Source organism: Pelecanus crispus, chromosome 4 (genome assembly GCF_030463565.1).
Source record: "Pelecanus crispus isolate bPelCri1 chromosome 4, bPelCri1.pri, whole genome shotgun sequence".
NCBI classification, from domain to species: domain Eukaryota; kingdom Metazoa; phylum Chordata; class Aves; order Pelecaniformes; family Pelecanidae; genus Pelecanus; species Pelecanus crispus.
The window spans coordinates 7,162,397-7,187,589 of NC_134646.1; the positions used below are offsets into that span (position 1 = coordinate 7,162,397).

Sequence of the window (25,193 nt, forward strand, 5' to 3'; positions counted from 1 at the left end):
CCAGAAGACCACACTGGAAAGAGCAATGGGCCTGTTGCTGTTATTCACTGTATAAAAAAGAAGAGTCTGTGATCCCATCAGTACTCAAAAAATGCAGGTATCGGTGAGGCTGCACCACAGACAGCAACTTGTGCATTGGCTCAAGCACAGAGATGGCACTGAGATTCCCTAATGATGCTCTTTGGAGACCTCTTGGGAGGAATGCACATGTAGGTTTACTTGTCCTTCCCGGCCTACTTCCCTTTGGAAGGAGTAGTACCTTTGGAATACACCTCCTTTCTGTGGCCTGAGCGGGACTACGCTTGTCCCATCTCTGCCCAAGGTGTGACAAGGTAGATGCTAGACAGGCTTCATCTTAGCTGCTGCACACCTCTTAAGGCCAAAGGTCTCCCGTCTCCTTCAGTACAAGAAAACAATATACTGCTCCGCACGTAATGCCCGACCTTTATTAATGTTAATATACAGTTCTAATGTGATAAACTATCACATACATCACCACTATTAAGCAATATTCCAAAATCTCCTGTGAAGAGCTGCTTTATCAGCAGTATCATATAAGAAGAGAAAAACAAGTTCAGCAGATGCGAAACTGGAAGTAGCTTTCTTATTTCAAGGAATGATTTTCCTGAAACTGGGGTCAGCTAGTATGAACTAAGTGGACCAGCACACACTGAACAGCATTTACTACCTGTGCAAACAATCTCAGGTTCCCTTCCTGCTCCTGACCTTTAGAAAGCATTTTGAAATTACAGTATCAAACAACTGATCTGAATGTACAGTACTTTTATTTGACATGAGCACTAGGAAAAATGTCAGGTGTTTCTGGTACTGGGAATTAAAACTCAAGGACAAATGTCACTTTTCCATATTAGACACCAGCTGAAAATATATTAATATGTTTCTGTGATATGGAGCTGTGAGTGAGGAGTATCTTTACTACAGATATTCATGGAAAATGACATTTCAGAGAATAATGAGAGTAACAATTATACTATTTTCATAGAGGTTTATCTTTAAAGTAAATATTTAACCCAGAGAAAACATCAGGTTCCCTCAAAATATGCAGGAGATGAGCCAAATCTTATCCTTTTTGAGGTGAACTACAAGAGCAAAATATAAATGAGTGAAACTCACATCTCTTTGCTGTACACTTGTTAAGGAAATAAAATTGAAAGACCACATTCATCATGGAAGTGAATTTACTTAAATTTTTTTTAAAAAGTTAACGTAACAGAGAAATCTGCCGTCTTCTGATTTACCAAAGTTCTATCAATATGCTTCATTTGCAGACAATTCACATGCTACAGACTATAAGGATTTCAAATAAACTGCTGTTATTTTCATTGTGAAATCATCAGGAAAGCTGGAAGCACCCATGTATTTTCATATAATTTTAAAGTGGTAAGAGTTTACAGTTGCACTCTTTTACAAATATACCCTACCACAAGGTTGGAATACTGCGTTTAATTTAGTTTCTGCTCTATGGTTCACCTGGTAAACAGACCTCCTAGGGCAGGAATAACAAATATTTTACTTAAGATTAAGTTCTGCATCAGTAAAGTCAACCGATGTTCTGCTAATGGTTTATATGGGAACAACCTCAGATCTTAAGATGCCATCAGAGGAGACCTAATACAGATTCTGAGTGGTGACTTTCAAAAAATCCATGTTACTAATACAAATACAATTACACAGCAGAGATTGTGAGGTAAGCACGATCTACGGAAATTTAAAAAAGAAAAAAAGCTCTCCGAGAAGGTGGTTTTTTCTTTCTTTAAACAACAATTTTTTTTTATGCTTCATCACTGTGATCCCCTCTTTAGAGTGCAAATAAAACAAATAGCATCCTTTGGCTCAAGACTAGAGATTACTAAAAATATCATTAATTAGTTAAAATTTGGAAGCAGCAGAATTAGAGGTACAATATTGCATTTGGAATGCCACAAATTGAAAACCAGCTCCCAGAATAGTACAAGATACGTAATTTATAAAATTCAGTACCCTGCTACATGGTGCAATCCAATAACCAATGGCTAGAAATGGAAGGCCCAATGCCACAACCAGCACAACCAGACACTTGATAGCTATGGTCTGCTCCCGTAATCCTGAGAGATTTTCATACCAGATAGTCAGTAGCTGTTGCTGACAGTTTGGATGGGCCACAAACTGCAAAGAAAAAGAAAGAAAACCAAGACATATTATAATTTATAAGAAGAGTTATATAACTGCTACATACATGATTGTGATCACCTTAAATATCTGGTGTTCATTTAGACCTTAAGAACCGTGTTTTTTCTCCTTTTCTTTAAAATAAAGGTTAATAAATAAAGAAGAAACTGCTGAATTGATCTAAAGCAGCACTTTGGGGACCAGGTTGCACATGTGGACAGACATCGCTGATAGAAGCCTTTTATGCATTACTAGAACAGCTTCGCGTACCCGACTGGATCCTGTCAGAGTTGAACCTCAGTTATCACTTGCAACAATTTCTCAGCAAATCAAGCTGATCCAAGGTACATGCAGAATTTCTGTGGAGACTGAAAATTCTGGTCTGACCATAGTCCACCATTAGCCTCTCACCTTCCTGTACATGCTCTTCACAGATCTCCATCATTGCCATTTGATTCGGTTCTTTGACAAAGGTTCCAAATACCTCCTTAACCATTTATACATTTTCAGTTTAAAACTTACTGAGGCAAAAAATAAATTAAGCAAAAGTACAGCACAGAATTTTAAACCGCACCAGAACACACACAGATGAATATTAAAAGGGTTTCTTCTCTCTTACTACCATCAATGGTACTAGCTATCACCTCTACTTAGATGTACTTGGGATTTGAAAAATAATCAGAAGCCACTTACTACAAGTACATTTTTATGTTTTGTGGAAAACAAAACTTAGCATTCAGTAATACAAGGAAATTCCATTTTGTGAACCAGATGAAAAAACAATCTTAGGGTTTTGATGATGCTCTAAGGACTCTGTAATAGGTTGTATTTTGCTGTACAGTTTTGTATTTTCTCTAAGCTCATGCCTTTCATACTATCTCAACTGAAAAATGTTAAATGCTCAAATTTGACCGTTTTCAAAAATAACTTTTCTTTTTTCACTATTTTAAGAATTTAAAGGATATTGAATGTATAGATTGCTATCACTATAGTCTTACACTATTCTTTGTGCTTTAATGAGTTAACAGCTTAACAATGCACTGCAGAAGGCTCAAATAAAATGTACTTTCACTAAAAATATAAACATTTTAGTGATGTCTGAGCAACATAATTTTATTTTTAATTAATTCTTTGATGAGATGTTCCTTTTATCTTTGCTGATTATTTTATGTTATTATTTATCAATATTAAGTATTTGCTCATTTATTTATACAGCAGAAGGACTAAAAGGTATCAAACATAATAGAGGAAACCACAAGAGTAGATGTGTACAAGTATCTGCATAAAAATAGTCCCTGATAAAATGACCAAAAGTTTACATATTCAGGCATTTAAACAAGAAAGTCCTGATTCTCAGTAGTCTAAGCATACACAGCTACTACTGAATTTCAATTCAGTGAATGCTGCGCCATTTTTGGAATGTTCAACCCTACATCCAAATTTTGGTACTTAGTTTTCTTGCACCCAGACATGGACATGTGAAAGATGAATTTCAAATATACTTACTCTCTTTTGACCTAACTCTGATGCCTGCTGAAGTCAACGGTAAAATTTCAACTGACCTTCACTAAGCATAGGCCAGACATCATCAAGGACTTTTGTAACCAACTGCTTTAAAATGGGGGGGGAGACAGACAAACATCAAGACAAAGAAACAGGGCATCAAGTGAATTTATTGGGATCTAGTCACGAAGAGACAATCAGACAAGTGGAAAAATAGGCTTAGAATTAATGCTCAGCTTCTCCTCAGACAGTTATTATGACACAAACTTGCTCTCCCGAGCCTTTTGTATAAGTTTCATTTGTCCCTAGCTTCCACAAATTCTTCCTTAAGTTTCCCAAAATTGAAAGGGAGCACAGACCGAAATGTTAAGATAACTAAACTGGCACAAACTAAGGATCTAGTACCCACTTTAAAAAAAAAAAGTCAACTTCCATCTTTCTCCTATGCAGCAAATACATGCAAATGTTATTTTCCTAGCTTCAGTAAGATTTCAGCATGTTCACAAGGAAAGGAAACGATTCCCAAATTAATTATGGAACAATAAACCAAGCTGCTGCCAACAGCTGCATTTGTTTAGATACGCTTTAAGTTTTATTTTACTAAAATCACTTTTGGTTGAGTTTGTTGAAGGGTGAGCATGTATTGCTCTGTTTTTAAAGCACTGTTGTATTTCTTCAGGATGAAGCATTGCGGACAATGGAGACTGTGCAGCCACTCCATCAGAATCATGTCATATAACCAGGAGTGTGTAGCCCATATTGGGTGCTGCTACTGAAGAATCAGAAGAGGGAGAGGGAAGAAGAATTCTATAGCTCCCTGTGTTCTTTGCCCATTATATTTACATTTCTGGTTAAGTCAATTTCTAAAGTGTTATCGTATTTATCATTATCACTATTACTATTATACCATGAGTAAGACTCATGAGTGAGACTGCCACATCACAAGAACATGTGGGACATCAGTTAAGCACAAGGGTAAACAGCCTAGTTATTACAGCAATTCGGAGAAATCTGGCAATATACTTGTCATATGGGTTGACAATAACTAGTAAATCAGAGTAAAGAATGCTAGGCAGTTTCACAAAAAGGATTTGAAAATAATTCTGATAACTCTGATAATCCTTGTTGGATTAAGAGTGAGATTTGATCCGAGTTGCTTATACTTTAAAAAAAAATACTGTAAACCCTGGCTATCCATTTTATTATGCTTTGTACTCTGTTGAGATCATAATGTACTATATACACACTGTTGTTTGCCAGGTCTTGCCTGCAAAACTCCATTTATATTCCAAATCTCATTAAAAAGTGCATACAGTAGTACAATGGGGCAGACTTCTTAAAAAAAAAATCAAATTTAATCATTGGCAATGAAAACGGGGAACCTTAAAACTCTTAAGAGGAGGAATCTGAAGCTGTTGCATGAACTTCAAAAAAGGAAGCAATCTTCTTATTTTAATTTACTTTGCTCTAAAACAAAAGTCCCAAAGTATTTTGGCATGGGATTCATTAACCAGTTAGATCACATATTAATGCAGTTTGTACCTATAGTGGAATGGCCAACAGAAATAAATAAAAAGATTTTAAAAGTCTTTTAAGAAATTAATGTCAGCTTGAACTATATTTGTATTCTTTTTATGAGGCTGTCACCTTTGAAGCTTATGCACTCTAAAAAACTGCCTGCCTGACCCATTTGAAAAAAAAAGCCTGGTTTTTGGTGTGTTTGTGCATTCTGACATATGCCCCTGGTCCCTTCTTTTGCTAAGATAAATTTCATTCTCAACTCAGGACATCAAGGGATGAATCCCACAGCAGATTAACTGTGGCCAAAGACAGGAAAGTAAATAATTATTTCAAATTACAAAGACATTTTTATAAAGCAGGCTTAAAACTGTAGGGAAGAGGAGAGAGAAGAGACACCCACATCATTCCTCCTGTTACCAGAGGGAATGGGAAGAAACAGCAAAGGAGCTTTAAGGGAGCTCGCCTAGGGCTATGAATCAGCCCACGGGCCCTCCTGCATCTCATCCAGAGCTGTGTGCTGGTTTATTCCTCCTGGTCTATCAACATTTTGATCTGATGCTAACAGGAGATTGGCCTGTGCTATAATTTTCCCCAGAAAAGGGAGAAGTTAGAGAATAAGATGCCAACGGTTATGGCAAGTTCTTCTCTGGCAGTAAGTCTAAGTGCTCTCGAGAAGATCTTAGCAACTTATTTAACTGCTGGCAACTGCACAATATGCACCACTTCCAAGCCCTCAGAGCAACTCATGTCACTTCTCCCATCCATAAAAGCTCTGAAATTCATCCTTCTCTCCAGCTCTGCTGAAATATTTGAATTTATGATTTTGGTTTTTTTATTTTCAGCAACTGCAACCTCTCCTATGGTTTTTCCCCCCCTTTATGTCTCCCCCACAGCTTCATCTCCTCCGAGGACAGCAGATTCACATAATATTTTACCTACCAATCATACCATCTTACAACCTTGTTCCTTCTGCATTTCTCTTCTCTCATCCTACTTTCCATGCAGTTTCTTACTTTTCATTACATGCTGATCTTATGATCACATTTATCTAATATTTTAGGATCCAATCCAAACCCAATGAACAACCAAGATGCATAAGGACAGTATCTGGTCACTAAAAAAAAAAAATCCCAATTTTAATTCAGCTGCTTTGCTGCGCATAATTGACTGTAATGCTCCAGATGCATTCAGTTTCATGACCATGAACCAGGTCATCAGTACGTAAGTATTTTTCTGTATGACTAAGAGCAATTATAATGTTATTTATTCCTAACATCCCAATGACTGAGTTTAGACATAGCAGGAACAGATCCTGGCACACTCTGATACACAAATACACAACATATAAAGAGAATTTTGAATCTTCTTTCTTATCTATCAATTCAAAACTTCAGTGTTTGAAAATTAAATCCTGTGATTTTACTCAAACTCCGACTGATTTCACTTGGAACTTCCACTCTGATTTTTATCTCATCAAGAACTGCAGAACTTGGCCCAGTGTTAGCAACTTCTCTGAAATTTTGTTGGCAATCTACAGACAGAGTGAAGATACAATACTAAAAGCACTCCAGCAGCAATTCAGCATACAGAGCAAGACTACCTGTTCTAGCTAGTTTTTCTTGGTTTTTTTTTCAATTCCCTTAGTCCTTCGCTATTGGGGCTGCAGTTTCAGTCTGAACCTTAGCTTCAAAATCATATCCTGTTTACAAGATGGGCTACACTTTAATGCAGTACCTAGGGTATTAAAGTGCAAGAGTTTCATTACTATAGAATTAAAAACTCCATTTCCCTCACAATGAACTTCTGAGTACATTTGCTCACTTGTCATATGCTTTTTCCTGTCTCTGCTCCCTCTGAAAAGGGCATATGGCTCATTAACCATTTCATGGACCTGCCGTTCTGTTTGGCTGTACTATCTGTTTTGCAACAGTGAACTGACCTTAATGTAGCTGATCCAGAAGCACAGCTAGAAATACTGAAAGCTAAGAAACATAAGCCACATCCTTGTCTTCTTCCTACAGTTATAGGCATCCCGTGTGGAGTTCCCACATCTGAATCTGTTCTATCACTATAACCTGCCACAGTTGTAATGGAGCCAATCCCAGCATCAAAGCACTGCCACGGCCGATAGGTTTCCAGGCTCAATCCCTGTCATGCCCTCTGCAATGGCCATTTACAGGGAACAGCACATGTATGAATACGGTAGCAACTCTGCACCATCTATTTATTTCCCTCCACCAAGATCATTAGTCTTGTAGGTTCTGAACTGTATTTGTCACAAATTGGAGTCAAAACCTTGAGTTTATCTACAAATAATTAATGTCTTGCAACAGAAGAGAACAAGTTTGCTATGTGGAATTGTCTTTTTTTGCACTATGTAGGTTTTTGTTATTCTTAACAGACCTGTGTGGCCCTTTGCTCAGCAATGAATTTAATCAGTGACAACAACCTCTTAGAAGAAAACCACAGTCTTCAGTAAGAAAGCAGAGACACAACTCTCAGCAAAGGTTTGGTATCAGTAATATGCAACAGCATAAAGAATTCATAGGTTATTTAGATATGACAACATGCCTATGTACTTTGATTCTTTCCCTGTTCCATTCTTTTTAATTAATTTAATATACAGAATCATAGAATCGTTTATGTTGGAAAAGACCTTTAAGATCATCCAGTCCAACCATTAACCTAACACTACCAAGTCCACCACTAAACCAGTTAAGGGAAGAATAACAATTTCATGTTTCCTGGTATATATTTACCTTGAATTTTGGTAATTAATATGCATTTATCTGCTGTAGACCAATTCTATACTGGAAACAATGATTTGCTGTTTGGGATCTGCATTGTACAATTTTTGTTAACCATCTTTTGGGGACGTAATAAACACCAACATTTCCCAGTTGTTCTGGCAGGTTGCTTACAATTAATTTATGTGGCAGATTGGCTCAACAGGTGGCCACAGAATACAGTGTTATTTATTCTGAAAGACACAAGACTTCTTGCAGAGATAATGAAACTATAATGGCTGTTAAGAGTGGAAATGATGCTAACCATGTAAACAGGTAGCTGTAAATAATACATAGGCATTGCTGTATTTCTTGAGTCCTCTCACAGTAGGACACAGTGTTAACTCTTTTCTATGCTAGGGTAGTGGGATCTTGGAAAGAACACCATAGCTATACATTGAAAACTGCTACAATAAATGGATATGCATTATGTCGAATGTGTGATACACAGCTTCATTCTTCAACACATAACATTCATTCACAAAATAACTGTGCATCAAAAATTACTTAGAGAGAGGCATCGACTGAAAACACGTTGCACTTTACAAAACACTGATAAATACAGGTGCAAAGATGAAGAACTGAAATTAATTGATTAACTAGCCACAAGTATATTCCAATATTCCATACATTTTCAGGACTGAATTTAAAAATTTTTTTTAAAGGAACACACACAGTAAATCATGTAGAATTTCTCACTACGACGCACACAGTTGCAGATGAGCTGTTTGATTTACTATCATATTTTAAAATAAATTAAAAAAATAATATACTTAATGAAAACTTAGATGTTCTCTTTTCCTTTTTCAAAGTAGTAAAAGGAAGACCTTTTTTTCAAAAACAAAAAAGACCTATGTGTTGATAGGAACACTGGTAGAAAGCTGCAAGACTTACTTCCCAGAATTTACTTGCCCAATGAAGTTACTTAAGGCAGAAAGCAAAGATAATAAAAAGAAATAATAAACAAACCAGTTCTTTTCATTGGTTGAAAGCAACACTTTCACAAAGACAGCCTTCTCTTTGGATTAGATATTATCTCACAGACTGGCAGGAAAATGCATCCTTACTTCCACTGAGTGAAAATCTGGCTCCACTGAAATCTCTTCTTTTGGCTTAATCAGGAGAAAGATCTGACCAACTGTGTATAACCTTGCTAGCACAGCTGAGTTATGTCATTAAAATCTCCTGCCAATTCTAAGCTGTGGAAAGTAGATTAAACTAAACTCCTTCACTGTAGTCCCCTTCTGCTAGCTTCTGCCTTGTGAGAACCTTGATAATACACACTATGTCTCAGTAATGCATCTGACCACCGGTTCATAACACCTGTGGAATAAGATGATGACACTGCATTCCTATTACACCGTTTGAAAGCACTGGCTATGAGGCGTTACCTTTTTGACTTCATACTTAATGGCCAGCTTCACACGGCTCAGGGATGCTCTGTGTCTCTGCGCTTCAACTGGCTCAGAATTCAAATCCCCGTTCAGAATGGCCTCCACTTCTTCCGAGTCTCGGCAGAGATCAAGAACACCAACCACAAAATCCTTGCACTGCATAGACAGCTTGCGATAGTCATTCTGAAACAGAAGGGTTAGAGAAAATGGCCCATGACGAACATGCTTAAGAGTCAATGGCAAGGAAAAATAACCTGTACAAGCTGCTAAAAATTAATAGTGTGTGACTTTTACACAGTATGTCAAGTTAGGAGTGTATCAGACATTACAGAGCTCTTGTATAGCAGAATCATTTCTTCTCCGACACAAGGTAGCCGCTTGAACAGAAGATGATGGCAGCAGTTTAACAGAGCATGGGAACATTACATAATAGCATGATGAAAATAACCCAGATGGGCAGCAAGGGGAAGTTGAATGGACAAAGAAGAATTGCACAAACAAACCAGGACCAGAACTCTTGAAATACTAACCTCACCCTTGCAAAAACTTCGCAGACAATTAATGAAGTAATTCTTACACGGTTGCCTCCCGGGCTATGAATATATTTCTGCTCTTTCTACACTGCTAAAATAGCTGCTTATTCTTTACTCTGATGTATACCGTATTCATTTCCCCACATTTTTCCCCCCTCTGCTTCCCACTTATCCTTGGAACTGCTTCACACCCAACAATGCATACAGTGGGTTACAAAGTAACTGCATAAAATAACTGTGGCATGAACTTGGACACCAGTGTGTGGGCAAAATACCCCAAATTTCCTGTATAGGCAACACAGAAACCAGCTTCTTCAAAGGACAGTTCAAAGATACTAGGCTCCTGAGTCACTCTCTAAGAGACAACCTTTCCAGTGACAACACAGCTGAACTAGAGAGACATTTTTGTAAACCTCAACCCTTTTATTTAATTCTGTCCACCTTTCCCTTCCTCTCCCTCTCTCCTTCACTTCCCTGTCTATACCTGTCTCAAACCATTCCTCTTCCCAAAATCACCTATTAACTTCAATCTCCCTCTTCTTTGCTCTCGCTCCATCAGCTTTCCCTTCCATTACTGCTGGAGTCAACAGCTGTGCCTGTGTTACCTGCTGAAAGTACATAAAGCAAACATTTGTTTTCTCAGTTATTAAAAAACAACTCCCCCCTCCTCCTACTCAGATTCTTTTCAGAACCTAATCTTTTAGTAAAGCGTTTCTTCTTTTCCCCCTCACTACTTCCATTTTGCATGGTATTGTTGGCCATTTCCAGACTTGTAGCTTGTTGACTATAGCTGTGAAGTCTTACCATGTCACGCAGAAGAAACAGCTACTTTTTGCTGGTCCTCACTCTTTCTATCTTTCCTCAGCCTCCTTCACCCTTCAACACTTTGAGACCGTGTCCTCAGTTATGCCCATGTGCTGTGATCCTTTCTGTGCAGCTATTAAAGTACTGCATCTAGGGTGCAGTCATACTGCTTTTTGTTATGTTCATACCTTACGTCTGGCATGCTGCTCACAAGTTTCACGCTCTTCATCCTTACTCTTTTTGCTGCCTCCCTATAAGCAAGCTTATGTCTATCTTTGAGGTGCTACCTTTAAACTTCTCAGCTGCTCGTATATGTTGACATCGCAAAGATTTCCATCTATCTCATCTCCTCTCTCTTGTGACAAAACATTTTTGGCTACATTTCAAAATTTTAAGATAACTCTGTAAAGCATGAACATGTGAATCTTTGCTTGTGCTTTGTTTATGCTTGTATATGTCTTGCACCACCTCTGTGACATTACCTACAAGCTCTTATCTGATATCTACTTCAGTAGACACCTTGGTCTTCATTTATGTGTCCATGTCCTCTCAGCTGGACGTCTAGGACTTCTTTATCTGAGATGCAGCCGCTGATTTCCTCACATAAGGCTATAGTTGGAGGAGGAAACTTGACTGAGCCTGCCAATTTTACCTTGTTGTATCAAGTATTTTAGTGCTCAACTGAAAATAGTATAGCCTTCTTTTTCAATTACTCCACAGCTTTTCTTCATTCCCCCCCCCCCCCCCCCCACTAGGCCATCAAAAACTGTAGTCTGAGTCCTCTGTCTCTCTATTTTTGTGTGTTTACTGTTCATTTTCAGACACTGCCTTTTTTAAATCACTTTGGGGGTGGGCATAGATTTTTCCTTTGTGATTCCTGCCTTCTCAAAAATGCTTCCTTACTGCTTCTGTCCTCATAATTTTCTCATTTAATCTCAATTTTTTTTTCTCGAAACCCTCACTATTTCCCCCTTGTCTGTCTAACTTTTTCCTCCTTGTACTGCTAGTTTTGTTACATTTTTAACTTAGCATCTATAAAATGGGATAGAGAAACTAACATTCTCTCAGTAGTTTCAAATTATTTGGGGAAAAGATGGGAAAAGAAGCTGCATAGGATAATTGCAGGAATCAGCTATCAATCCCATAGGTCAGATTCGGGTATGAATTAAAATGAAACATTACTGGAGACAAACAAATACTACTAGGAATTGTGTTATTACGGAAGACTAGCATCCCAGACACAGACTTGGAAACAATCAGTCCTAATCAGAGACCTAAACAGGACCCAGTTATTTCCTTTGGTCATAGATGACAAATTAATTCAGTTGTCAGTGAACCAACAGGATGTAAGGCTATTTTAGATTTGTTTTTTGTAACCAAGGAGAATAGTACAGAAGAGCCAATTATAAAAATAATACTGGGATGCGTGATTAAATTCAGTGAAAGGATAAGCAAGCACACGCGTGACTAAGATTTAGGACCTTAAAAAGGCAAAGTCTAGTAAGAAAGCTCTCCAAGGGAGTGAAACATACTTATAAGCATGGAGGTCTGAATGTAGACAAGGCTTTTAAGTAAAAGATGTGAAAGGGATTAGACGTCGGATCCTACCAAGATAAAAACCTTGCAGAGGAAGACTCCAGAGAGGCGGCTAGAATAGCAGTCTTAAAAAAGACAAAGGGGAACCGTCTGTCTTGACAGTCTAGTCAAAAAAGAAAGTTTCATCACAGAGGCCAAGAACTGCAAGTATAAACTGCTAGAAGTCGGGCTTGTAAAGCAAAGCACAAAGAGGTAAGACGATGTAAAAAGATGGGGATTTTCTTCAGTGAAGACAAAGTAGAGACTAAAGACAACCCTAGTAAAGCCAGAAACAATACCCTGCCTTCAGTTTACTGAAGTCCTATGTTCTTAACACTGTTTATATTAAGTTGCTTTCACAACAGAATTATTATGTATCTGTAGGAACTTGAACACCCTCCCTTAAATTTCCAGTTTCAAGCAAGAGTTGCTTACACATTTCACTACAGCTAAAGAAAGGCATTTACTGAGATGACTGAGCGAAAAACACAATAATCATCAGATAGAGCGTAATGGTAATTCAACAGGAATAAGACTGGCAATCAATTTTTCTTTAACAGTAAAGTAGCTGTAAATCCGCTATTCGCAGCGCATGGGAGGATACACTGACTTCAGTAGTAGTACTGTATAGCTAAAAGGGAAACTCCATTCTTTCTCACCTGAATTTGCAAGGACTTGTAACTTTACAAGAAAAAGAAAAGTCTTTGTTTTGGTATTATTTCTATCTATCCTATGCTCAAAGGTGACATCTCATTAAGGTTTAAAAAAGTTTAGTTTAGATAGTTTTGTATTATTCAAGTGCTTTATGACATAACACAATCCAAATTTTGTCCATGCATGAATGAACACGGGTTGTCCATTTGCAGGGAGTGGCTTCATTTAAAATGTCTTCACTTGTTCCTTTTCTAACTGTGAAGAAAGAGGAGAAATAGTGGACTTCTAATCATTAGGAAATAGCAATAATTACACTTGCTAAAGGTTCACTCCATTTTCTTTACCATTTAACTATTCTCTTTTTCCTTAAAATAACACAGAAATGTAATACCAGAAGTTACTTCTCTAACAACTTCCAATATAAAAGTCAGGAAAACCTAATTTTGTTTCCTTGTGTTTAAGCTATAACCAAGTCTCTCACACAAGCAAGTACACAAGAACAGCCTAGCATCAGGTTCATAAAATGTAAACATTCAAGTAAGTGTCTGCTATAGTCACCCACACAGTTTAAAAGCTCAATTAACATAGTTTTTTTCAATTAGTACAAACTAAGCAAGAATACGTTTTCACTGGCAGTTAAAATTGCAAAATATTGCCTACAAATGGCAAAGCGGTGTAAAATCACCTTACTTTGGCAAAAGGGGGACAAATTGCAGTTGCAGTAGTATCACATGAAGACCGCTATTTCAGTAGACTACAGATCGTTTCATTTCGCTGTTCTCTCATGAGTGGGGTCTCATCCCCACAAGTGTGTCAGAGCTCCTGACTGATCCTGGCAGAGGGTACAAAGCTCCTGCCCTCACAGCTCACAGTGTATTAACTGGCATCCCGAAAAAGCCACTCTGTGAATAGCCCTCCCGGTTCCTGAAGGACAGACTGCGTTGCATGGACTATTTGCCTACTACACAAGAGTTACCCACATTTCTACTGAAAAATTAAGTGCCGCATGTTGCTTTGATAATACAAGTTCTTGTTATAAAAGTTATGCTTATTGTCAGCTAAGATCAAAGATATGATGGATTAAGTTTTATTCTGTCAAACTTAAGGATTAAATACAGGCTACATTACTTACAAATGCTGTTACAAGAACTGAAAACCAGTATATGCATTGTTAATATCTGACTCAGGCTTTGAATCTTACACTAGGAAAACTTGTCTGATTTCCCTCTCCAGGTCTTTACTTATGTATTAGCAAATCAAATTTATCTCAGTCTATTTGATTGCTTTACAGAATTAAACAGACAAACATTACCCACACTGTAACCATGAGACCCAATTCTCAAACAGTCTTCTACCTCTAGGGCATTGTGTGAATAGCAAAAACCAGAATCTGTGGTCTCCGTCATCCACGTATACGCCTGCTTACTCCTGAGAAGATACAAACAAAGCCACCAGATCACTCATCTCTTCCCTGTCCTAAACAAGGCTACCAGGACTCCCCGTGTGAAGCACCCATGTTTGAAGTATGTTTGCTACATACTGTGCAAGTTGCCAATTCATTAATGTGAAGCTACTCTTCAGGGGAACACCAAACAGAGTAAGGCACTGATAGATCTGCTTATACAGTGGGGTTCTTTGCCTACTTTCCATCATAATACATGGACTTGGCTTCCTTGATCAACAAAGTGCGTCTTCAATTAATCCACAACTTAACTCAGCTGGTTTTACTAGCTGTATCATCTTAAATGGTATCTCCCAAAAGAAAACAAAATTAATGGCTACACAGACATCTTTGTACCGTCAAAAAAAAAAAAATAAAAAAAAAAATCAGCCTGTATTCTGCATTTCACAGATACCATAGCTGACACCGGTCCATAATGGACAACTGATGATGACTGGAATTGCAGAACTGTGTCTCATGAGCAGTTTTGGAGGACTCTGGCACACATCAACGGTTGGATCTCAGCCTGCCCAACTCTGCATATTCTGTTCTCACTCGTAACATTAAAGACTACCTTGTGAGTTCATCTAGAATTTTTACAAAGAACATATCAATCTGTGTGCAATGAATAAAGCAATGAACAAAAATCTTCAGCTGATTTCACTCGTAAGATTTTTAACTATTCCAAAGAAAATTTATACTGAGCAGTTACATGCAGTCAAACAAAATGTATATATCTATTTTCTATTATGAGCCACATTCCTGTAAGCACCACCAACTGTGACTATTCACAACTGCATAACTAGTTCACCCACATTACATGCAAGCATAGATTTACGTCGAGTATTATGTATTGAATGGCCATTTCGAGATCACATACATAGTCAGTTTGCATATATAACTACAGGAACTGTATATGCAAATCAAGCACATAATTGCGCTAATGATTATGGATCTGGGCCCTGTCCTTTTAAAAGTTGGACCTAAACGTAGATCAAGCTTGAACACTCTTTGTTAGTTCAGCTGAGATAACACTATGTAAATTTACTTGGAACAGTGACAGATTCCGCTTTTAGATGCACGTCCACATCTTCCGTTGGTTTCAGTAGGAGCTTTTAGCAAAACTGGGAACAGGAATTTATCCTATATAAAGCGGAACTACGATCTTTTTGATCCTTGCTATGATGGACCAAATTCTGACGTGATATCAGCTAGCACAATTTCCACTGGGAAAACCGAGCTTGCTTACACGGGACAGTATTTAGCTAGTATACAGAGACTATCATGTGGCTTTTTAGCTACCTTGTCCTGGTTTTTTTCTGTGGTGACTCCAAAGGAAAGTTCCACCAGCTGTTCTGACTGCTAGAAACTCTCCCATCACTGTGCAGTAACAGTTTTAAAGTTCTCAGGGAGGAGGGTAAATATCAATTAACTTTAGTAACCCACAGCGGCCGCAGTGGCCAGGGTCTGCTAAAAACAGAAGAACAAGGAAACATAAAAATTGGGCATATTTGTCTTGCAAAATATTTTGTGGTGCTACTGGGATTGGAAAATATGATTCTCCCACTACGGTAATGAACACTTTTTTACATTAAGACAAAATACAGTTCCAGACTGAGCTTCCCCAGCCAGTCTATCAGGTACAAAGCAGTACACCTTGGAGATCTCTAACCACCCACAAAGACAGATACCAGTAGAATACCACTCTGTAACTTCTTCTAACTTAACAGGCTTTGTCCTTTTCAACAAAAGAAAGGAATCAAACCAGCAGACTTGATGAGCAGGCACATTGGTTATAAAAGCCCTTACAAACATCAAAACTGGTGAAGAAGACTAGAGTGAAGCAGAATTCTGGTTTTGCATCTTAGATACAGAACTTCATCAACAGTGCTGCTTTCTTTCTAATTATTTCTACTACGTATAAAACACCCCTAAAAACCTGACAAGAGAGAATCTAATCAGCTGCTTTAAGAGACTGAAATTTGGTGTGGTAGCAGTAAGTATGGAAGAGTGAAGGGGTTTTTTATTATTTGGTAGCAGTCTTGACTCGGATAAAACAAACTGAAATTTCTGACTTCATCTGAAATCCTGCTGTCAATCCCTGGAATGGGGACTAGGATCACCAAGGAAGGTAAGAGAAATACCGTAGTTCCTGCCCTGGCCGCAGGGATGATACTGTGCTATACTGGCCACTAAAATGATGTCTTGGTGCTTTGACAGCCAGGCACTGATAATCTCTGCTGTTCCCTTAGCTTGTTTCAAGACCTCAAGAGCAGTCACCAGCATGTTCAGACAAGCCAGCCATGCTTTACAAGGATTAGAAAATGCAGTAAAGAACCTAAAGGGAGGAAGACAGAGAGTTAAAAAAAAAAAAGTGAAGAAAATTAGGTGAGCACTTAGAAGGGAGACAAGAAAAAAGGAAACTCAAAGAGGGAACTGAGTAGAAGAAAATAGCGGAAGGAGACAAGCGGATGCAAAAAACAAAAAGGGGTAACTGCCAAGAAGAAACTACAATAAAATAGATGAAGAAGAGCAAAAGGAGCAACAGGAGCTTAGAACAAGGATTTCACAAAGGAGTGAGTAAGGAAGTAAAGAAGCTTGAGGATGAAAGGAGTGAAATGGTCTTCAGGGCTCCAGTTTCCCCATCTATTTTTAGATGGGGATTTTTAGATTTTATTTTAATTTACCATCCTTTTCAGTACTTATTTTTGGTTACATGTCTTGTATCTTCCAGGAAAAATGAGGGTTCACTGGTTTCTTTGAATTCTTTCTCCTTACTTCTGAAGGGAAAATAAAAAAAATTAAAAATCAGTGTAATTAGTAAGTTTTTTTTAATATTCATGGGGAACTGACTGTCATGAATGAATGTTCTAAGCCACCTTCCCACATTTATAATGCACTTCTGCAAACTCTGGTTTGCACATGAACATCAGAATTGGTTAGCGTAAATCGTAAGTCATAGCGGCAGACTGGACTTTGCATATGCAAAAGATGTAAGGTTCAATTTAGCAAGCATTTACTAGGAAGCTTTGCCCTCAGGCACGTTCACCTTATACTCTTTCTCTGTGGGAAAACCACCTAGAAAAGTATTTTCTGTAGGAGTGCTCCACATCCAGGAAGTGCATTGCTGTGAGCGTGCACCGGAAATGCTACGGGCCTCAATGTAGCATAGATGCTAAGAATAAATCATGAATATCATCAAAAGTCCCTTTAAACAGACAGCCATTGTCTGTGGGAGATGAACTAGTTTGTCCCTTTTTCTTTACCCTGAAACAATTCTGCTCGGTGTTGTGCTATAGATTGAATTGGATTGGAATACTTAAGCTTTCCAGTGATGATCATAAAGGAGAATGCACCAGAAGTCTACCAGTCATTCTGCCTCATAGGGAGTACGAATGTCGGACTAGAAGCCTTCTCCTCTGGGACATGACAAAGCACACAGTTGTTAGCAAAACACATTCAGATGACATACCTATAGAAAAGAAAGCACTGAACAGACAGTTACAAATTGGACTTACATCAAATGTGGCAAGCTCTCACAATAGGCTTCTGCAAGACACAGAAGCGCTGCTTGCTGTCTCCTTGATCTACCTCTACAGCTCTAAGTGCGGCACCTCGTACCACATCCATGCCACGGGCAGCCCCATCATACCTGCCCACAGCCCCAGTGGAATACACAGTCTTCTCATCAGCTGTGCAATTTCAGCCCTTCCTGGATTTGGTTTAATGGTGATGCTAAAAAATTCCTTGCCTCTTCCTTTTCCTCCTCCCTCCCTCCCTTTTCCACTACCCCTTCTCCCTAGGAAGGGCAGCCAACCATCGATGCCAGAGGAAAACAAGCAACTCTCCTACCAGGCTTGGTAGAAACAGAAAGAATGCCCTGAGACGCATAAGAATCAGAAGGAAAAGAGGTAGATGTGAGGTCAATGAGGAGAATAATTATTTCACTGGAATGTTTTGCTTTCAATTAGAAGCTGGAATTTCCATGCTAGTAAGGAGCCAGGAACAATTGCTACTGTAGGTGCCAAAACTGAATTACCTTATACACCTGGCAACGTTAGCAGCCGTGTAAGTGCTATCCAAAAATAGTGAAATCTGTGAAAATAGTGGATTTCACGGGTTCTTAGGCATCCCAAATTACCAATGAGGCTAAATAGTTGAGAAAAAGAAAAAAAAAAAGGAAAAAAGAAAAAATTGAAAACCAGAATATTTTATTCTGTGACAATTTAGTATTTTAAAAACTGAAGTAATTTTTTTAAGTTCTGGTTTGAAATGAGAAGTCCAGCCAAAAAACATTGCTTTTTCTCCTCCAAAATTTCAAGCAATTTCTTTTCTGACAAAATTTGTATTCATGGTATTAGCATCTATGATATGGGAGCTTCCCATGAATGTATATTTTTACTGAATTTTTTCTATTCAGTTCTAATCATCTACATTCTCCCCTTACAAAAAACATGATACAGCTTGCCTTAGTTTAGCTTTTGGTGGCAGAGATTGTATATTGGGTTCCTAGGGAGTTGCATAATACTCAAGTTGAGTCCCTAAGCTCACCAGTGTTTTGGAATACAGGTATAATAACAAAATTTGTATGCAGTATTACAAAGAAGATGACGGATGGTAGAGTTTCTGAGGTGCCAAGACAGAAAAGTTCTCTTTAAGAAACTGCGGGGGGAGGAAGCAAGGAAAAAAAAAAAAAAAAAAAAAAAAGAGGTTCATATCCGCAACCATCAAAGTGTTATTCAGAAAACGCATAAAACTCCATCTCGGGCACACAATTCTGGAGACCCTGTGGCTCTCAGGTTGTTGGCCTAGTTGAAAAGGAATCAATGATAAACAGGACTGAGTTATACACATCAGAGATTTAACGTTCTATAATGGTCTCTAAATGAGGCACATAACTAATTAATTGTGTGAAGCACACAAGCCAACAGGCTCTGTGCATGTGATGAAATTCTCTAATTCTTCAATTTTATGTTCACAAAGAGCTTTCCCAGTTCAGTACTTTTTCAGCAGAGGAAGAAGAAAAATCTGACATTTTTCCTATACTCCTGAATAAATACATTGAGGAAGTATTCAATCCATTTGCCAAATTACACAATATGCAGCATGGTATGAGGGGGTTCCTTCAGCAGAGGAAGGAGAAGAAAGGTTTAAGCTGACTTTTACATTTTATTAGTGCATGGTACAATACATGAATCCTTCTCAGCACTGAAACCTAATTTTTAAATTATGTTTTTACTCACTCAGCTATATCTGGAGCTATTCTTTCTCAGGAGTCTAAAACTGTTTCTTCCTCTTCTAGTAAAGTTCACTTTATTAATTTCTGCCTATATTTCTCCAGGTTGCTGTATATTTCTTATGAGTACTCCACAGTGTTAGCAGCACTTACGGTTGTTTAAAAAGGTTAATGCATCTTTTGCCTCTCTCAGATCATTTAGGAAGATATTAAACAAACAAGTGGTACCCAATACTGACCCTGCAGAACCCAATTAAACTTTTTGCTAAAACTAGATACAGTGTTGTTAGTATCACTACTCACTGAGAACAATCTGTCATTCCCCAAGCTGAGCTTTTCTTATTACATGCAGTCTACTGGGGTTTTGATTTTTTTTTGTGAGGATGGCTGTGCAGTGGCAGAGAGGGGCAGGCAGACAAGGGGGAGGGTGGGTGTTACTGTACTTTTCAAGGTATTCAACATTGCTGCAAAATCTTTGAAAAAAAGAAAAAAACCACTGGGCAACAGTTAGCTGTCTGATGGAGAAGCTGAAATATATAGAAAAGCCAGGGCATTGATGTGCTAAACCAGATACAGCTCAAAACCAGGTAACAGAACCTACATCTCTAATCAGTCTAACAGCTGGTTTTGAACAAGTAACATTTCTAAAAGGTGCATCAAAAAAAACCACTTTCTGTATTCTTAACAATTTAGAGACATCATTCAAAATTTGTACAAATAAAAAAGAAGGAATAAGATCAATGCTGCAGTATGCTTAAGAAAAGCATCATGTTTCCGCTTTCTGCGCTTACACTACTTGGTGTTTGTAACTAAAAACAATCTTTGTCTGCTACAGCAACCAAAATTGTTTTTCATCTGCTGCAGGGTTATCAGAATACACACTGTCCTCTTTTCCAATTTTCTCTGTACACAGTAGGTGCAAAAGCAATTTCACTTTGTTAAAAATTCTTTTTTAAAGGCTTATGTATTGAAAACTCAAAATCAAGAATAAGAGACAATAAAAGCCATGAAAGCATTTGCAATTGTAAAAGTAAAGACACAGGAAATAATTTCAAGTATCTAAGGACATCATGGAATAGCAGCAACCTTAAAACAATAACAAAGACAGAGAAAAACACCAAAACACCATTACCTTGAATTCTTTTTCAATGTTGGCCAACTTGGCAAGTTCATTGCTGAGTTCTAGAGCAGTGAGTACTGGATCTTCACTGGAGAGGGACAGGTAAGCTGGACTAGCCAGTCCTTTGTATGCATTTATTCTTGACCTAGAGTGACTGAAAGAATCGTGCTTTTGCTTCTCTGTGCAGTCATTACATTTGCAGAAATAATCATGAGGTCTTTCTATCCTTGCTCCTTTCATCAACAGCATGTGCACGACTTCGTATTTTTGGCAGTGGGCAGCTAAAATTATGGGAGTGATATCTGGAGAAAAGCGGGTACCGTCTTCGTCATAGGAATAAAAATCATCATCCTGGAGCTCCTGCTCACAAGGGCTCAGAGTCAGTCGCTTATTTACTGAAAACCCAGGATGATTCAAAATTGCTTCCACTATCCTAATGTAGCCCTTGCTGATTGCGAGCAGCAGGGCATCTCCAATCCGTGCCAAGTTCTCTTTTTTTAACAGAAGTTCTGTCACTTCCAAATGTTCATTCCCTACAGCAAGCTGCAAGGCGTTTTGGCCCATGTAGTCAACACAGTTGACATTCAGTGTTTTTGACTCCTCCAGCATTTTGCGCACCACAGGTATATTCCCATACTCTGCTGCGTCTAGAAAGCGCTCTTCTTCAGCAGTAAGACTGGTGCCCCTGTTATTGAACATGAACGCAGGGCCTCTAATGGCCTGTCGCCTTCCCTTTTCCCTCATCATAGTCATACGTCTCAGAGATGGACTTTCTTCAATGTACCTAATGAGAAAACAAAAAGGTAACAGAATTTCACTATGGTGGTTATTTGTAGCTTCCACTTCTCCTGTGGCTACAAAAATAATGACTTCTTTTGTCCCTTGTCATTTGCCAATCTGTTGACAAGAAGCATTCTTTATTGTGATCTTTCTGCCTTCACGCTTGCTTGTCTGCAATCTGAATGCACTTACAGGTTCAATGCCACAGGCCATTTCTGTTTCGTTAGCATGGTCAAGATTTTTTTTTTTTTAACTTTATGTAAAGACCTCACTTCTCTTCAGAAATCCCTCCCAACTCACTTCAGAGTACATATAAAATGAAAACACATACTATCCACCACAGGCATTCAAGCTGATGGTTTAAGGAAGGCAATATTTATGCTTACCATATTGTAGTTCACATAAATGACAGGTGAAAACAAGTTTTCTTCCCGATGTCTTGCCAAGCAATACACAGTGAAGCCTGATCTCATGCCTTCTAGTGTTACTACTAGAAACATTAACCATGTCTGGAAGATTCTACTCACAAGTCAATTTGGTCAAATTATAAGTCTTTGAAAAACAACGGTTAATACACGTTCAACAAACTTTCTGGATGCTAGTAACTAAACTGCTCGCAGATTCCAGACACCAGGCATAAGGTAGTGTAGACTGGGATCAGCTCTCACTCCAGCTGGACTTCTGCAATGCTGCAGGCTATGTTGGGCCTATTTCTATTATACATCTACCATTCCAGGAGTTGGAGGGAAGAAGCTATTTAATGTCATTACATGAGTGTGTATTTATATATATTTTCAAAAGCCCTCACACGTTCTTGTAAAACAATCAAGAAAAATTGGAAAGTCAGAGAGCTATTGAATGAAAATGAAAATTGGGATGGCAGGCTGCACTGGAAAGAGGAAACCTGAGTGTAGGCAAGTGAGATTGTTTAGGAAAGGGAACTGAGAACCTGGGAGGCTGTGAACTCCCCTCAAAAACTAGCTGCAAAGGCAGAAAAAGGGAGAAAAGAGTAAGGGAACAGGAGAAAAGAAAGGGTGAGCAAGATAATTCAGAAAACACAGAAACTGGAATTAGGAACCAGTGAAGAGACTGGCTGAGAGCAGTGGGGAGCAAACAGGAATGGGCTGAGAGAACAGACAGATGAGATGCTGAGCTGGATCTAGCTAGGTAAGGAAACTAGAGAGGGGAGAGGAGGTTCAGAGAAGCGAGGCTAGGAGGTGCAAAGAAAATGGACCTAGGATGAGAGGCTGAGGAGCAGATACTACCTAGCTGGAGCAAACAACAGGAAACAACTGCCTGGCAAGGTCTGAAAGAACAGAATAGATGCAATCAGGCTAAACTGGTCACAGCTGGGGGAAGAACAGAAGCATTTGTGCCTACCAGAGCAGAAGCCAAAGGTCTGAAAAGGTACTTGGGATACCATAACCTTCCTTTACCACCCTCTGCAAATAAATGTGAAACCCATCAGCAATCTCCCTTTCCTTTCTAGCCCAGCTCAATACTGAGAAAGACAGCTTCCAGCTGCTATCAGTTAATCCATTAGCTCAAGGGATAGAGATCACTTGAGCTGATTTGATGGGCACAGAGACACCACTGCAGCTGATAAACAATATATGAGTTAATGGAGGGTGTGCTTTGAATACATATAGCACTATAGATATGCTACATAGAGACAAACAGGCCTTATAAATTTCAAATTTGGTCCTTAAGTCCTATGTGCCTCTGTTCCTCATCTATAAAAAAAGAACAGTTGGCTCCCATTTTACAGGAGCATTGTGAAAATTAATTTATTCACTTTGGTGAAAAACTCAGATACAACAGTAAAAGGCCAGACAGAAAAACCGAAGAAGACATAATCCTTCTGCCCTCGGTGCAAAAGCCAGGTAATGGGCATTAGGAGACATGTGGGTCCACATGATGAATGTTGAGGGCAAAACAAAATATTAAACAGCCCTTTTTAAGCAAACCCCATCAGTCTGTGAAAGGACAGAACCAAGGAAAAAAAAAGACACGCAGACTACGCGTGTAAGTGAACATAGCGGAACCTGCATGAGCAGCTTCAAAAGCTGCATGTCCTATTTGCTGCAGGTTCAAATCTACAGCCTGAGCAACATTCTTCTAAATGTGGTCTTTTTTATTTTTTGTGTGATCTTTCAACAGTGAGCTTAGCTATATTACCATCACACAAAATATGCCTGTTGACATCACTGGATCTCCCCATATGCAGCAGTGTCAGCCCTAACCGTTTTTATTGGGCAAAACTAATTCCATTCAGGTTGTAAGAATATGTCTGGCCTTCCAGCTATCTGCATCAGTTGTAATAAATTCAGCAAAGCATAAAGTCTTAATCACTTTATCACAGCTACAAATATAAAAGCTAGTCCATGCTCTGAACATTTCAGTTAACACAAATGGGCAGTTCCACTGCAGACCAAGTGAAGAGATTGTAATACTCATTACCAAAGGCAGGTCTCTCCCGGGATGAAGCATTTGATCTTTTTACATCTTCATCTGTGGTTGGTATTTCTGGCAGGCCAGAAATGACCTGGGTGGCACTGCAGTATAAGCAATGCTAACTGGTATTTACTTTTTGAAATATGTGCCAAAGCTGCTTTGCCAAACATGACAGGATTTTTTTTTAAAAAAACTTCCGTACCACTTTCTTTAAGTCTATGAAAAAGGCTGCATAAAAGAGAGGATTTGTGACTCTGTTAAACACAGAATTGATTTAGTATCTTAAAGCTCAGGCATATTTCACATTTGGGAGTACTCAGATATAAAGATTTGAGCCCAGAGTGCACGTGGTGAACAGCCACAGTATGCTACTACCTTATTCCCCAACAAAATCAGAAGTAAAATTAGAAATACTGTCTTTTCATAGTTACCTTTTAAACAAGATCTTATTGTCTGCTGTGCTGTTACGCTTCTATTCCTCCACATCTAAAAACATAACGCTACAGAAATGTAGTTGTTTACTGTAATGTTATGAAGAAAAAAAAGCATGTGTATTAAAAAAAAGTAAAAAAGAGAACAAATTTGACTCATGCTGACTTCTTGATTTAAGACGACTCTAAACTGCCATCCTGAATCTCATTTATCTTTTATGAAATACATAACAATACATTTCTCCCTATATATTTGGTGTAATTTTTCAGCATTTTGAAATATTACACTTATTTTCTGTTTTATCTACCTTTCTTTCAAAACCCACTGTCTGACTGAGGTGACTCGTCTGACTTATGTAAAAAGACCTTCCAAAGGTGTTGCATTAGGGTATCTTCCCAATAAAGATTATTTCCTTAGCTATAAATCTTGTGACAGAAATTACATATTTGAAGTGACTGCAGTATCTTCTCAAAATAAAGATGAAAGTTGCTTGGTATTTTAATGCCTAAATTATTGTCAAGACCTCGGGGGGGGGGGGGGGGGGGGGGGTGTGAAGCAAAAAATCCTGTACACCACCACACAGCCAGAAGACTGTTAGGTTCATCCATACCTCCCTCCTCTCTTCTTCTCTCCTTCCCTCAGCAAATTCAAAGACCTTGAAGCCAGCGCAGCTCTGGTCAGGGTACTGCATGCAGCAAGCGTCAGGTACAAGGTCTCCTATTCCATTTTCTGCTCTCCTGTTCTCACATCTAATATTTTTAAGCTACCCCAAAGCATGAAGAAAATGGTTA

General features: G+C 38.5%; 1 protein-coding gene across 6 annotated transcripts in view; it reads right to left on the reverse strand.

Annotated features, from left to right (window-relative positions):
* TRPC3 (transient receptor potential cation channel subfamily C member 3) overlaps nt 1-25,193 on the reverse strand; it is a 46,913-nt gene that overhangs the window by 15,323 nt on the left and 6,397 nt on the right. For all 6 annotated transcript variants that reach the window (XR_012831026.1, XM_075709856.1, XM_075709851.1 and 3 more), the window contains exons 2-4: nt 20,749-21,520; nt 9,371-9,556; nt 2,002-2,166 (exon numbers count right to left, since the gene is read on the reverse strand). Coding sequence is in view for 5 of the 6 variants with exons in the window: in XM_075709851.1 (XP_075565966.1) it covers nt 2,002-2,166; nt 9,371-9,556; nt 20,749-21,520 (1,123 nt within the window). In the remaining variant the exon portion in view is untranslated. The remainder of the gene's footprint in view (nt 1-2,001; nt 2,167-9,370; nt 9,557-20,748; nt 21,521-25,193) is intronic.